At 54.2% G+C, this 15888-nt stretch overlaps 1 protein-coding gene across 1 annotated transcript in view; it reads left to right on the top strand.

Annotated features, from left to right (window-relative positions):
• Nucleotides 1–15888, top strand: part of Myo18b (myosin XVIIIB) — a 216633-nt gene that overhangs the window by 7661 nt on the left and 193084 nt on the right. Inside the window, 5 exon segments of the mRNA XM_037198646.1 lie at nt 8911–9068; nt 10135–10292; nt 12739–13962; nt 14328–14394; nt 15401–15513. Of these exon segments, the coding sequence (XP_037054541.1) occupies nt 8911–9068; nt 10135–10292; nt 12739–13962; nt 14328–14394; nt 15401–15513 (1720 nt within the window).

The following is a 15888-nucleotide window of genomic DNA, read 5'->3' as shown; positions in this document are numbered from 1 at the left end:
CTCAGCTCCCCACATCTGGGATTCCAGGTGTGCATCACCACACCTGGCTCATCCCCTGCACGCTTTGCAGTTCTGAGTAAGATGCACTGCTGTGGTACAGGGGAATCCCTGGCTGTGAGGTTTCCTACCTCTAATGAAAAGAGGGTTTTATTCCTTTCCGTCATGGTTTGGCTCACGGCCAGAGTGAGCTAGCCTGCACCATGAAAGAACCACAACCGAGGTCAGAGTGAATGAACTACAACTGTCTCCTTTGGTCACTTAGCCAACAGACACAGGTGCTCACCCACTCCTCGCCTGTCCAGGGCAGACATTAATCATCTCTTTTGTCCCCAAGTAGGGCTCAGCTCAGAGTTCTTCCTGTGTAATTCTCTAAGTGGCCACTTCCCACTTTTCAGAGCCAGTCTGGGCATTGGAACCAATTTGCCCCTGTCTATCACAGTCAAATCTTTCTGGGAAGTGGTGCATCCGGTGGGATTTTGGAGAGACTAGTAAATAAAGGGGCCTCCCTAAGACATGAGCGCTGGGGTGAAGGGCGTAAAGACCAGTGAAGCCCTGGGGGTGCAGGGCTTCCTTCCTTGCTGGGGCCCCATGGGGCTGGGTACAGAGGGAAGAGAACAGAACGGGGAAGGGACTGAGGGGCAGGGAGATGGAAGGATGGAGGGATGGGGAGATGGAGGGATGGAGGGATGGAGGGATGGATGGGGAGAGAGAGAGGGATGGGGAGATGGAAGGGACCGAGGGATGGAGAGATAGAGAGATGAAGGGATGGGGAGATGGAGGGATGGGGAGATAGAGAGATAGAGGGATGGGGAGATGGAGGGATGGAAGGATGGGGAGATGGAAGGGACTGAAGGATGGGGAGATGGAGGGGTAGGGAGATGGAGAGATGGAGGGATGGGGAGATGGAGGGATGGAAGGATGGATGGGGAGAGAGATAGAGGGATGGGGAGATGGAGAGATAGAGGGATGAGGAGATGGAAGGAACTGAAGGATGGGGAGATGGAGGGGTAGGGAGATGAAGAGATGGAGGGATGGGGAGATGGAGGGATGGAGGGATGGGGAGATGGAGAGATAGAGGGATGAGGAGATGGAGAGATAGAGGGATGAGGAGATGGAAGGGACTGAAGGATGGGGAGATGGAGGGTAGAGAGATGGGAAATGGGGAGGGCTGCTTAGGGGGCTGAGCCTACACATGAGCAGCATGGTCTTTGCCCAGACTCAAGGCCGTGGTCCACTTGGATGCGGGAGCCACAGCCCTTTCCTGTCTGCTGTCCTCTTTCAGGGGCTCTTCCCAGGGCAGGGTTGCTGCACAGCCTGGGCCCTTGCAAGGTGCAGGTGGGTCACTGAGGTGTTTGTATGAGGAAAATGGGAGCAGGATATGAAGTGACTGTATCCTGATGTGACAAGGTCAAAAAATGACATTCACAGGCCCTATTGACCCTCCGACTCACTACCTGGTCTAAAACGCTCCATTTAAGCAGGGCACAGTGGCACACACTTTTGATCCCACCACTTGGGAGGCAGAGGCAGGTGGATCTCTGTGAGCTAGAGGCCAGCCTGGTTTACAGAGTGAGTTCCGGGACAGCCAGGGTTCATAGTAAGACCCCTATTTCAAAAACAAAAACAAAAACAAAAAAAAAAATCAACAAAAACAGACAAGCCAAAAACAAACTAAAAAAAATCCCCCAAACCTTTAAAATCAGGCTCACTCATTTGCGTATGCACAAGGCAGGGTCTGGATGTATGCCAGGCTCCTTGCCTGACCCCACAGCAGAGACAAACTGCCCGCCCTTCCCTCAAGGGACCACGCTGCACTGGGGAGCTAACCAGAGTAACCACCCACGTGTGTCTTCTGGACCCAGTGTGAGCCAGGATGCGATCTCACGACCACAGAAGCAGGAAGAGTGACTGGCCTGAGGAAGGAGCCTTTGGTGGAGGGCAGCAGGGATCCGCACTCTCTGGGCAGGGGGAGATGCCCCTTGACACCTGCTGCTGGGCCGGGGGACTCTAGGGGGACTCTAGCTGGCTCGTGCCTTTGTAGGGTGGAACACAAAGGCCCAAGTCACACAAGCCCGCAGCCCGTTAGGAGAGAAAAGGGAGGCTGCCATTGCATGATGCAAAGACCATGATGGGGGCCGAAGGGGGCGCTTCCATTCTCCCAGCGTCCCTGATTTCCTGAGTGCCTGGCTTCCGTAAGACCCTCAGGGAGCAGGGTGGCAGGGTACCCGGTCTTGGTTCTGCAGAAGAGCTCACACGGTGAACCCTCTGCCTGCGTGTGGGAGGAAGGAGGCCCGGAGATCAGGATCAAGTAAGAGGCAGGACCAGGATAGCTGTGGGGAAGCTGACATGTGCCATGCAGAGGTGGGCCACGGGTAGGGGGACCGCCAAGTTCTGGGACCATTGAGCCGTCTGAGTTCAGAACCTGCTCCGCTGCCTAGCTGGGTCCTGGAGCTTCCTATTCCCTTACCAGATGTGGGTGATATCCCAGGCTGGAGTTACTCCCTAAGACACCTGGCCCAGGCCCTGGAAACTAATTGCAATGTCTCCCAAAGGTGATGTCATTGAAGCTGTGCTGTTCCCACGAGGAGGAAGGGCAGAGAGTTCAGAATATGAGCTCGGTGACCATAGTTACAGGTTTCCAGGCCATCCCTGTTCCCTGCTGTGTGACCATGTGCCCATAGTCAACCTCTCTGATCCCCAGACACCAGCTCTTCCAGTCCCATTTGACAGGCACCCCTCCCCGACACTCCCAGCCTTCCCCCTCAATAGACTTTGGCCAACTTCTTGGGGTTCCAGACATGGGCACCTCAGCCTCGATCTGGCACCCCCAGGTTGGCCTTCCCATTACTGGAGTGGACTGTGGTAGGGGACGGCATGAGTGGGCAGAGCCAGACATGCTTGGGGCAGGATTTTCCTCAGACTTTTGCTGGGTGACCTCAGGCAAGGGCCTCACCTTCTCTGTGCAGCTAGCTGTCAGCCCTGTTGGGGAGTGACTCCAGTCAGCGGTACTGGCTCAGATTTTAATGTCATTCCATTTCAGATCCAGCAGGGTTGGGGCAGCTTCACGGTGAGGACCTCAGGGGCCAGGCACAGGGTCAGTTTTAACTGTGGGAGGAGACGGCTGTGGCCCCTGAATCTCCTGGGTTTGAGTGACAGACCAGATTGCTTTCAATGTGGCTCCTCCCGCTTTACAGGGAGGGACTCACAGGCTCTGAGAGCCTCCCAGGTCTCCTAGGGTGTGAGCAGTGGCCAGGATAACGTGCAGTCCCCCTGTGAATGGGACATCAGGGGTCCTGTCAGGGGCTCAGCCCATGTCCCTTCTCTGCACCTTCTTCCTTCTGTCATTCATTCAACAAACATTCGTCACTCGTGGAGAGGAACCATGTCACAAGGAGGCAGAATGGGGCGAGGTTGTCCGGTTATGGAAAAATCTGAGATCTCAGGGGAGTGATGGTGTAAGGTGTGTAGGTGGAACAGTGTTTGAGGCAGGTGGAACAGCATTGCAAAGGACCTGAGGTGCGAACATGCCTGGAGGGTATACCCAGGGCTTAGTTTAACTGCCTTGCGGGGAGGCGCTGTTAGGCAGGTGGTCAGGAGGGACTCTTTGGTCCCCAGGAGGACTTGGACATTTATTCTAGGAGGCAGATAAACTCAGTGGTGACATTGTGGAGACTGGACACTCTGGGTGGTGGGGGAAGTGTAGGGGGCCATGGTGGGCCCTTCAGGTTCTGCCTGAGCATGGACAACATTCCAGTTCACTTACAGATGTGGGGATCAGGCTCCTCTCACCAGCCCTCCCCCACAGAGGCGTCTGGAGAGGGCGCAGAATTCCAGAGTCAGCATCTCGGGAGCTGCTTAAATTGGCATCTGACTGCATGTGTGGGTCAGGCCTGGAAGGGACGGTGACATGGGAACACCGTGTAGATTAAGGCGTCCTTGCAGCACAATTAACTCCTGGCCCCAGTCAGTGAGCTGGCCCAGAGCCTGCGGATGGGGTCAGGGGCTGGGCACAGGGACACCAGCTGAGACCTGGGGGGAGCTATGACAGCCAGTGTTCCTTGAGCCTCCGGAGGGAGAGTGATTTCATCTCAGGGTCCTGGCCAGAGCTGAAGAGGGCACCGTGGCCAGGACAGCCAGTGTCACATCAGACCTATTCATACCCTGGGCTCAGCTCCTGAGTTCGGAGCCTGTGAGTCACCGGGACACTCTCCAGTGTCTCCCAAGGGACCCAGTGTGGGGAAGGGGGTGGCCTCCTGCTAGCTGCACCCTGAGCTCACACCATGGAGATTTTTCCGTAGGCAAAGACCGGGCTGCTCCGGCCACCTGCACGAGGTCATTTCCCAGCCTGTCTTCTGGCATGTGGTCTCATCAAGCCTGAATGTCCCTTCTTAGCTCCTTGAAACTTGAGTTTCTGCCTTGCCCAGCTATGGAGGGAGCTGGGAGCCCAGCCAGAGACTCCCTGGTGACTGATGGGCAGCCAGCTCCCTGCACCCAAGCCCTGTGTGTGGCAGCTGCCGAGGTCTGGGGCCAGGCTCTCTGAGAACGAGGTCAGACCCCTCACCAGGCATCGCTGGGGGCTGAATCAGAAAGAGATGTGAGGGGAGACTGGGGTCCCAGTGTTCTGCAGTGTCCATGGCTGTGGGTTGCAGATGCCTGTGTAGGAAGCCATAAACCAAGAAGGCTTTGGCGTGTGTGTGTGTGTGTGTGTGTGTGTGTGTGTGTGTGTGTGTGTGAGAGAGAGAGAGAGAGAGAGAGAGAGAGAGAGAGAGAGAGAGATTTGTCCTCCTCTTTGCTTTTTAAATTATTGTACAACACAACACTCTGAACAAATTTTCCTAATTTACAGAGCTGAGAAAAGAAGAGATATTGAGTCCTGGCGTAAGTGAAAAATTAAAAAAAAAAAAAAAAAAGGAAACAGAAAAAAAAATAGGACAAAACAATGAAAAATCTCTAGGATACATGTCCACATACATGAGCACGCACCTCTGGTTTTCCTTCCACTTTCAAGCCTATACACACATGCATGATCTTCCATATCAATAGAAAGTATCGGATCCGGAAATGAGAGCAAATCCGAGCTGTCTCTTTCTGAGCCTTGTACGCGCTGATCTCCAGATGTGTCCTTTCTCCTGCAAACGACATAATCCTGTCCTTCTGCAAGGCGGCATGAAACGGCCCTGTGCATATGGACCACATTTCTTTACCCGTCCCTCCCTGATGGGCTTCTGGGGCCCCTGCAGCGGTAAACCTGGAGGCAAGAGTCTCTCTGATCTGTTGATGTAAGCCCTGCAGACACAGTTCCAGGAGACGTGGCTGGCTGGTGTGGCCGTTCATTTTCAGGGTTTAGAGGACCCTGCACACTGATCTCCACAGCGCCTGTACATTCCCACCATCTTAGCTGAGGTCTGATTTACCTACAGCCAAATGCCCCGTCTTTTATTTTTATTTTTTAATGAAAAGTTTTTCATGTATTTTGATCGTATTTCCCCTCTCCGAACTCCTCCCAGATCTCCCTACCTCCCATCCCACCCACCTTTATGTTCTCTCTCTCTCTGAAAAATAAGAAAACAAAACAAACAAGAAACAACAATAACAAATTAACCCCCTCCAAAACTCCCCAAATCAAAACAAACAAGGAAAAGACCAATAATACCAAAAAAAAAAAAATGCCAGTCAAAGCAGAATGAAGCAAGTCAACAAAAATAGCACTGAGTTCCTTTTGTCTTGGCCAACTATTCCTGGGCACGGGGCCTGCCCTGGAGACTGGTTGATGTGCTCAAAGAGACTCCATTGGAGAAAACCGAGTCTTCCTTTGTCGGTGGGTGTTGAGTACAAAGAGCTTCTTGGTTAGGGGTGGGAGCCCGTGTCCTCTTCCCTATCTCAGTGTGGGGACCCTGCTGTGCCTTCACCATTTCTGTGAGTTCATGTGCCATCGTCCTGTTGTGTCTGGAAGATGCTGCTCCTCCATGTCATTGGTGACATCCATCACCGCTGGCTCTGGCCATCTTTCCCTTTCCTCTTCCACACGGGTCCCTGAGCCCCGAGGGGTTGGATGGAGACGTCGTTCCATGTAGCACTGAGCTCTCCAAAGTCTCTCACTCTCTGCACATTGTCCAGTCGTGGGTCTTTCTGTGTTAGTTCCCATCTACTGCAAGAAGAAGCTTCTCTGATGATGGCTGAGCAAGACACTGAGCTCTGGGTGTGACAGAATGTCATTAGGAGTCACTTTCATGTTTATGCTCATTTATCGGGGTAACAGAACTAAGGTTTCACCCCCAGGCCCATGGCCTATTTAGCCTCAGGTTCTCGGCTACTTTAGCAGTGTCAGCTACGAGTTCCATTTTGTGGAGCGGGTCTGAAATCCAGCAAAACTGTGGTTGGTTTCTCCGGTCACATTGCACCACTATTACACCAGTGTATCTTACAGGCAGACCACTACTAGGGGTCTCAGGGCGTATGGCTGGGTTGTGTTGATGAGTACCCTTCTCCAGTAGTGTACCGAGTCCCTTCCAGCACCGTGACCTCTGGTCGGTAGGAGTGAAGTTCCAGCTAGGCACCAGTTCAATGTCTCTGTGTTTGAGGACGTCAGTGTTGACATCAGCAACAGGGTCTGACCAAGTGCTGGAGAGCAAGCAATAGGTTCAGCAATAGCCTGGGATGTTTGGAGGTTTCCCTGGGACCCGTTTGGCCAACAACTCCACAAGATGTAACCCATTCCTGGCAAGGGCAGTTTGACTTGGTAGCATATAGTTGGGGCTCCATTTAGATTCTTTTCATATACATATATATTTTAGGAGGTTTTTTTTTTACAGTAGCAGGCTCCCATATGGATTCTCAAAAGGCCGTTAGTGTTCGTTGCCCCTTCCCATACCCCTCTTTTACCCTGCTCCCCCTCCCCCCACATTTAATCCCCTGTTCTAGACTCCCCCCTTTTCCCTCCAGAACACTGTGTTCTATTTCCCCTTCCTTGGGATGCCCTCTCCTCCCCCAGACCCTTACTAGGTATCCAACCTCTGTGGGTTTTTTTTTTGGGGGGGAGGCGGGGAGATTGTAGCAGGCATATTGAAAGCTTAAAAGCCAGCTTCCATATATGAGAGGAAACACACCATGTTTGCCTTTTTGGATCTGTGTTACCTCACTTGGGATGATTGTTTCTAGATCCATTCATTTGCTTGAAATTTTCATAGTTCCGTTTTCTTATCAGCTGAATACCATTCCGTTATGTAAATGTACCATATTTTCCATTTATCCGTTCATCAGTTGATGGACATCTGGGCTGTTTCCGATTTCTGGCTGTTATGAATAGAGCAGCAATGGACATGGATGAACAAGTGTCTCTGTAGTAGGATGCAGAGTCCTCTGGGTTATGGCCAAAAGTGGGAGAGCTAGATCCTGAGGTAGATGTATTCCCAGCTTCCTGAGGAACTGTCACACTGATTTCCACAGTGGCTGTACCAGTTTGCACTCCCACCAGCAATGAATAAGTGTGCCCCTCCCCCACATCCTCACCAGCATTTGCTCATCTGTCTTATCAATCGTGGCCATTCTGACAGGTGTAAGATGAAATCTCAAAGTGGTTTTGATTTGTGTTTCCTTGATGACTAAGGATGTTGAACATTTCTTTAAGTTCTCGGCCATTTGGGTTCCCTCTTTTGAGAATTCTGATTAGTTCTACATCTCATTTTTAATTGAGTTATTTGTTTTCCTCATATCTTTTTTAAAAAAATTCTTTATATGTTTTGAGTATTAGCACTCTCTTGGGTGTCTAGTTGGTAAAAAAAAAAAAAATTCTCATTCTGTAGCCTGCTGCTTTGTCTGGATGATCATGTCTTTGCCATATAGAAGCTTTCAGTTTCAGGAGGCCGCATTTATTAATTGTTGATCTAGTGTCTGTGCTAATGGTGTTCTGATCAGAAAGTCGTCTCCTGTGCCAATGAGTTCAAGGCCACTCCCCACTTTCTCCTGTATCAGGTTCAGTATATCTGGTTCTATGCTGAGGTCTTTGATCCATTTGGAGCAGAGTTTTGTGCAGGATGATAGGTATGGATCTATCCACATCCTTCCGTAAGCAGCCATCCAGTTTGACCAGCGTTTACTAAAGATGCTGTCTTTTTCCCAGTGTGTATTTTTTTTTATTCTTTATGAAAAATCAGGTATAAATAGGAGTGTGGGCCTATGTCTGAATCTTCAATTTGATTCCACAGATGAACATGTCTGCTTTGTGCCAATATCTTGCTGTTTTCATTACTATAGTTCTGTAGTAACATTTGAGGTCAGGGATGGTGATGCCCCCCAGCAGTTCTTTTATTATTTAGGATTGTTTTAGCTATACTGGTGTGTGTGTGTGTGTGTGTGTGTGTGTGTGTGTGTGTGTGTCCATGTCCCAATATGAAGCTGAAGATTGACTTTTTTTTTCAATGTCTATGAAGAAATTGTGCTGGGATTTTGATGCAAATGACCATCTTAATGGTTCTGTGAGATGGAGTTCGTGTGTAACTCACTTGGGTCAGGATATGGGATAGTCCATGCCTTCCAGAAAGTTCCTTTGTACCAGCCGCAACTCCTCTCCTCTCTACCACCCTGAGCTAAGTTGTCTCTTCTGGAACTCGGTCACCATGCTGCTTAGGCAGGCACGGTCTCTGTGCAAATGCTTGGGAGCCACATGCACACAAGACCATGTGTGCGTCTCCCTCCATATGAAGCTACGGTGTGGAGTCGAGAGGAAGAGCATCTCACACACTGTCCGCTGTGTAGCTGGCGGCCTCACTGCTGGGCACACTCTCATGGGAATGGATAACTGTCCTAGGAGAGGATGGGACAATGTTGTTCATTCCCTGTGTGGTGCCGGCAGTGGCGGGAGCAGAGCCGAGCTGGTTCTAACCAGTCTCTCTTCTCCCCTCTCTGTGTCAGAGTGTCAGGCCTGTGTCCACTCGTCCCATGCTCTCCAGGAGCCTGTGAAGCGTCACTCCGTGCCCGCCTCAGGAGCGCAACCTCATCTCGTCACCTGCAGTCCAGTCTGCTCTGCCGTCATGGCCATATCGTCACGCCTCGCCCTGTGGGAGCAGAAGGAAAGTGGTGTTTGGGGGGGCTGTGTCCACAGGGCCGGGACTCTACCCTGGCTAGATGGGTCACGTCCTGGGTGGCCCAGATGACACCGTCCCACCTCAGGCAGAGTGACAGCCCGGCCTGATGACTCCCCCACACCTGCCACCTGCCTTGCCCGTCTCATTCCTTAGCAGGAGGCTGGGGTGACGGTGGCACCCTATCTCCACGCCACGGTGGCCGGATGAGCACTGGGGTGGGTGGGAGGAGAGGGGAGCAGAGGTGGGCCATTGGCTGCCAGCCGAATGCTGGGGGGTTTCTGTGGACCTTCTCTGCTGAGACCTGGAAAAGGGCTCTTACCTGGTCACCCATTTCTTCCCATTTACACTTTTTAAAGGATGCCCGGAGGGCTCCTGTGTCTCTGTGCCCCCTTCTCCTCTCTTCCCCACCCTTCTCTTCTCCTCCCTACCCCCTTCTCTCCCACCCCTTTTTTTCCCTTTGTATAGATGTTTTTATTTTTCTCTCAAACTTTTTTATTTTTTTTTTGGTCCATTGTTGGTTAGATCTTCAGACACAGATAGGAAAAGCCAGCTGCCTAGGCCCTGGCTAAGGGTTGTCCTCACCTCCTGTGGTCCTGGCACACAGGAGGCTTCTTCAAGCAGCTGGGAGGTACCCCAGAAGCAAGCTTAGAGTGCAGTGCACCCTGGGAGTATCCCTGTGTTAAGTGGGAAGGGCATCGCCTCCCAGAATTTCTCCAGTGCCCCCTCGGGGCCAGGAGCACTAGAGCCCAGGAGTCTGGTGTGTGACCCACTCCTCTTGACATCCCAAATGCTGCTTTGAGAGCAGGAAGCAACCCCTGTGGCTTTGAAGGTCTGAGTTCCTCTCAGGAGGAGATTCTCCAGGCCGCCTAGCTGCTGCTGTCACCGGGCCCATCCATCCTCTCTCCCCATGCTGTCTCGGCCTCCTGGGGTCCCTCAGAGCCCTGCTGCTTTCCTCCCGTGCTGACCCCTAGGCAACCCCCGGGCCGGATCACAGACTGTCTGGAGGGGGCCCTGGCCGCGCAGACTCACTCTCTGCCCTCTCCACATGCAGATTCGAGAAGAGGACAAGAGCCCCCCTCCGTCCTCCCCACCTCCCCTGTTCTCCGTCATCCCTGGGGGCTTCATCAAGCAGCTGGTTCGAGAGACAGAGAAAGAGTCCAAAGAGGCCAGGCGGAGGAAAGAGGCAGCGCTCGCCCCCCAGAAGGAGAAGTAGGTGGTGGTGGTGGTGTGTGTGTGTGCGCCAGGGGCGTGGGGGGATGGGGGAGTGGGGTGCGGGTGGGGGGGCTGGCAGCACTGGGTGCCCTCCCTCCTGTCCCGAGTCAGTCATTCCATCTTTGGTCCTGCTGTCCCACTGTTTTCCCTCGACAAATGAACTCCTCTGTAAGCTGAGAAACCCATCTCCAATTGCCCACCCCTGCAGGTGCTCCCATTGCTGTACTCGCCCTGAATCACCCACGCTTGCTTTTCTTGAAACCACACAGCACTCATTTGATCCCACGTTTTATTAGGAGTCCCCTGACGCAGCCACCGCCTCTCAGCTCTGTACCCTGAGTAGCTCTCGGGCCTTGATCTTGCTCCTTGTCCCAGGCAGGCCTGGAACTTCTCCCGCGTCAGCCTCCTGAGTAGCCATGGTTCTAGGGCTGGCCATCGAGCCTGGCTCAGTTGATTCGTTAAAGCAGAAAAGATGCAGGTCTAGCACTTATTGGGATAGCCTGAGGCCAAAGCATCAGCACCTTCTCGGTGGTCCCATGCCCTAGTGACCTCTGACTTCAGGTCTCTCAGCTTCTCCCAAGTCTCTTGGAACATCCCATCACTCAATAAGTAAAGGGTTAATCCCAGCCAGGTTGGAGAGCCTGGGCGCTGCCTCCATATGCTCTTCCTTCTGATTGGTGGCGTGTGCACCACAGAAGTTTCATTGTTCTGAACGGTACCCATGGGCATCGTCAGCCAAAACCAGCCCATGGAAGGGCCAGGGTCACCTCCCCACTGTCCATACTCAGGGACCCCCAAAGCCTGGGCAGGATCCCAAGGCTGGACACCGGGAGGCAGGCTTGAAGTACAGTGCTCCCTGGGTGTACCCCTGTGTTCGGCAGACAGGGCTCGAGATCCTGGTGCCTCTAGAGTGCCCTCTTGAGGCGAAGAGAGTGATGTCAGGATTGGGCTGGGAGGATCGGGGATTACAAAACCAGGCCTGAGTCCAGAGAGCCATCCTGGGCGCCTCCTCAGTTCATCTATGCTACATGTGCTTACACAGTTCATCTATGCTGCATGTGCTTACACCCGCCACACATGCGTGCACCTGTCTAGTGACAGAGGGTTCTCTGTGTCTGCAAGCCACTCACGAGCACCTAACAGCAGCTGTGGGTCTCATGGAAGAGAATGACAGGATAGCCGGGCCCTGGGCCTGCCTCTGCCTGAATTAAAGCACACACAGCGGCCACGGCCCACCCGGTGGATAGGGAATTGGTCATGAAGAATGTCCCTGTCTATGATCAAACAACGCTCACTTCGTGCTCATGGCCCTGTCTAAAACTCAGTGCGCAAGTGGGGATGGGAGTCATACCCATTTATCAGAGGTGGAGACCAAGGCCCAGAGAGGGCAAGACACTTTCCCCAAGGTCACAAGACCAGATAGAGACAGAGCCAGGCCATGCAAAGCCCCATCTCTGGAGCTGCCCAGGTGGGGGCGGGGGGGGGGGAGTAGGTCATGCGGGTGAGGTACAGGAAAGAGAACAGACAGGGAGAGAGGAGAAAGGGCATGCCTGCTGGGCATCAGGATCATCATGAGCAAGCCTGAGGGTGCAGGGAAGGGGTGGGCGGGCCAGGGACGAGAAGGTATCCAGTGTGGCCAGAATGTAGGGTGAGTGGAGACAAACTGACCCTGAAGAGGATTGGAAGAACCTCACTGAGTGTGTGTTGGTGAACTTCCTGAAGACTTGGGGTGGCCGTCCACGTCCTGATCAGTTATAAAATGACAAATAGCTGATGGGTGAGGGATGGGTGGGAGGTTGGATGGAGTGGACAGCGGGTGTGAGAACCCAGGATGGCTGGAGTGGGCGCTGCCTCCTGTTTCCCGCTCTGAGATTCCAGAAAGCCTTTCCAGGGTCACCCTGCAACCATCTAAACAGCATGCTTGCGGGGGTAGGGAGTGGGGGGTGGCAGAGGGGGGGCAACCAAAGCTCACAGAAGATAGACAATGGGCCACAGCTGCCCAGCATCAGGGCCACGATGAGAACATGTCCCCTACCGATGATCTCATCAGGAGGTTGCTATAGAAATAACAACTGCTGCATCCCAACAGCCCCCGAGGACTGACTGTGTGCTGGACCACCACCAGTCCTAACACCCACCCTGCAAGGCAGGTCTTTATGATCCTCACGTTATTGATAAGAAGGGGAGGGAGTTTACCCCAACGATGACGACACACAGTGGAGAGAGGCAGAGGTGGAGTTGAACTTGGTTCTGCTGGACTCACAAGCCCACCTTCCTTCCCTGATCCTGTTGGTCCTCAGCCTCTGTCTAGGCTGAAGTTCACTGCCAAGCACAGATTCTGCCTTGTCAGAAGGGTTTGGGCATCTTTGGGTGGGTGAACCTGGGAATGAATGGCCTCTGATGAGTCATCCGGCAGCTAAATACACCATGGTCTCTTTCCTAGACCCCAGAAGTTCCCACTAACCAAGCCAACAAGACCAACCATGTCCCCAAGCCTGGAAGCCAGCAGACTTCCCAGGACAGCCCATCAGCCACCACGAAGAGTGCAGACATTCCAGGCAGGGAGCCCCCAGGGGCTGATGACAAGAACGCCGCTGCGTCTGTGACCAGCACTGTTGGGGAGCGGCCGCAGGAGTCAGGTCCCGCAGGAACACCAGCCAAAAGGACACTGCCCTTCAAGAGGGGTGTGAGGAGGGGTGATGTGCTGCTGATGGTGGCCAAGCTAGATCCAGAGCTGGCCAAGCCAGAGCAGAAGACTCAACCTCGTGACACCCCCACGGACAAGACCCCAGCTCCAGACACGGATCCTGGAGGGGCAAAGAAGGAGACAACCACGGGGACTCCCTGTGGCCCCCGGGCACCCATACCAGAGAAGACCAGGACTAGGGGTGACGGAGACACAGGCCAGGGCACAAAAGGTGGGAAGTGTCAGGGCACAGAGGGAAAGGGGAGCCGGGACCCCCAGACCAAAGGGCAAAAAGAATGTGAGGCCCAGAGCATGGAGGGGCAGGGGACGGGGTCCCCAGCCCAGGGGGCAGGAAACCAGGGACAAGAGGGGACAGCAGAGAAAGAAGGAGGAGGTCCTCCAAAGAAGATGGAAAAGGGGGGTGCACCCAAGGATGCAGGCACTGAAGTGAGACCCATGGAGCCCCCAGTCCCCACGAGGAAGTGGGGAGGCCCCCTGGGCCCAAGGAGCAAGTGGGGCAGTCCTCAGAGTAAGAACAGAGAGACTGAACCTCGACGTAGGGACGAGAAGATGGGTGACCTCCAAGGCACAGCAGAGCCCAGGGGGCAGCAGCAGGAGGCTCCAGGGAGGAAGGAAAAGGCAGGGAAACCCCAGAAGAAGCCGGTGACCCCAGAGAAACACCAGGAGCAGCCTGGGGCGGCGGCTGAGACTCCTGAGGAAAGCCGCGAGGCCCCAGCTACAGAAGGGACATTGGCAGATGCTGCAAGGAAGGAGGACCAGCCAGAAAGCAGGGTGCGGGGAGCCGAGGAGGCCTGTGTGCGCGTAGAGGAAGATGTGGACATTGCGGAGCCTCGGGCAGAAGGTCATGTAGCGCCTGCCCCCAAGATCCGAGTGGAAAAGCCTTCTATGCAGAAGCCTGTGGAGGAGGAGCTGGGCCTGCAGGACCCAGGCCGTCGGGGCCAGAGTGGAGACTCTGACCAGGTGATGGGTCGTGGACTGTAGAGCATGAAGAATGGGAAGGACATGCCCTAGGGGAGGCCACAGTTGTGGGCAGAGGGCTGGCCAGAGCCCAGCATGTCAGGAGGCCAGGAGAGCTCTTCTCTGAAAAGTGAGGCCCCTAGGCTCCAAGTAGCCTATGCCCGGGCCAGACTTCTCCCGAGGTCCCCACACCCCCCAATGCTACTAGTGCTACTACTGGCCACAATTCTCTAAGACCCCATGCCCGAGGTTCCGTTAGAAGGTTCCGATCTCTGGCAGCTCCGTGAGAAGCTCCCGGTTTGGGGTCCCCACACCAAGCCCGGGGCTGGTGATGGTTGCCGGTTAAGTGATGCTCTCTTTGCTCCCAGGCTCCGGAGGAGAGTTGGTACGAGGCACAAAAAGTGTGGCTGGTGCAGAAGGATGGGTTCTCTCTCGGTAAGTGGGTTCCGCCCTGCCTGGGTCGGGGGGGGGGAGGGTCCCCACTCTGTTCTTCTCACGTCTCTCCTGCCGTCAGTTCTCAGCCGGTTTTATTTCACTCTCGGGGCGAGGAGGTAGAGGAGGAGATGCCGAGGTGAGAGTGTGGCGTTCCAAGGCACCAGAGCCTTGGGAAGGAAAAGGCAGCTCTGGCCGGGCGGTGGTGGCGCACGCCTTTAATCCCAGCACTTGGGAGGCAGAGGCAGGCGGATCTCTGTGAGTTCGAGGCCAGCCTGGTCTACAGAGTGAGATCCAGGAAAGGCGCAAAGCTACACAGAGAAACCCTGTCTCGAAAAACCAAAAAAAAAATAAAATAAAAATAAAACAAAAAAAAAGAAAGAAAAAGAAAAGGCAGCTCATGGCGTGGATTCCAAAATGCTGCCAGGACCAGGGTCCAGAGCCGGCGGGCAGAGAGACCCCCCACTCCCAAGCCCATGCTTGTTGACCAGCTGAGGCTGGAGGCTGCACTCTAAGTCATTCTGTGTTCCGGAGGAGAGGGATCCATTTGTACTGTCACGGAGCTGCAAGGGCGATTGTCCTGTCCTAACCTAGGTGTGGGACGGGTCAGTGGGCACCACCCTCTGAGGGGCCCGCTCAGTGCTCCGCCCCGTAAGTCAGACTCAGCCTTTGTCCCTAAAGGGCTCAGTGCAGTGGTTCTCAATCTTCCTAACGCTGTGACCCTTAGGTGACCCCTGTGAAAGGGTCGTTTGACACCCCCCCCCCAAGAGGTTGCAACCCACATGAGAACCGCTAGCTTAGGGGGTCACAGCTGAGGCCCTTTATGCAGACAGAACCCAGCCGAACCTTTGAGCCTGTCCCAAGTTCTGTCTTCAGCTCCTTGGCCTGACTCAGGGACCTTTCCCTCCCCTCCCCTGCCCTCCCCTCCTCTTCCCTTCCCTTCTTTTCCCCTCCCCTTCCCCCCCTCTGTTCCCTCCTCTTTTCCACCTGTCTCTGGTTGCCCACACAGCAACAGTGCTCAAACCAGACGAGGGGACAGCCGACCCGCCGCCCGGAAGGGTGCGTCTCTGTATCGATTCCGACAAGACTGTCACAGAGGTGGATGAGGAGCAGGTTCACCGAGTGAGTCGCCCTTCCCTCCCATCACGGCTCTGTACCTTCCATCTGCACCCTGCAACGGGCTCCCCTGACCCTGCCTACAGGTGTCTAGAGGGGTTGTGGGAAAACCATGGGAGTCATGGCTCTGCCGGTGGTATTCCATGACGGGTCACTCACTGTGTCCTCTCGACTCTCTGTGAAGACAGGCATGTCAGCCTACCACTGTAGTTCTGGCTGACCCAAGCAACCCACGACGACGACGACTCTTCATTTTGTGTAAATCGTTCTACAGACGTGCTTCCCTTTTCAACCTGGATGCCAGGGAACTCAGTTAAACGGGCAGCTTGCTATTGTAGCGTAGGTTCCAATGGCCTATACTTTGGGGATCAACCTTTCTCG

Source organism: Peromyscus leucopus, chromosome 23 (genome assembly GCF_004664715.2).
Source record: "Peromyscus leucopus breed LL Stock chromosome 23, UCI_PerLeu_2.1, whole genome shotgun sequence".
Classification (NCBI taxonomy): Eukaryota; Metazoa; Chordata; class Mammalia; order Rodentia; family Cricetidae; genus Peromyscus; species Peromyscus leucopus.
The sequence above is the reverse complement of the archived record's forward strand: the minus strand, read 5'-3'. Positions and strand labels throughout refer to the sequence as shown.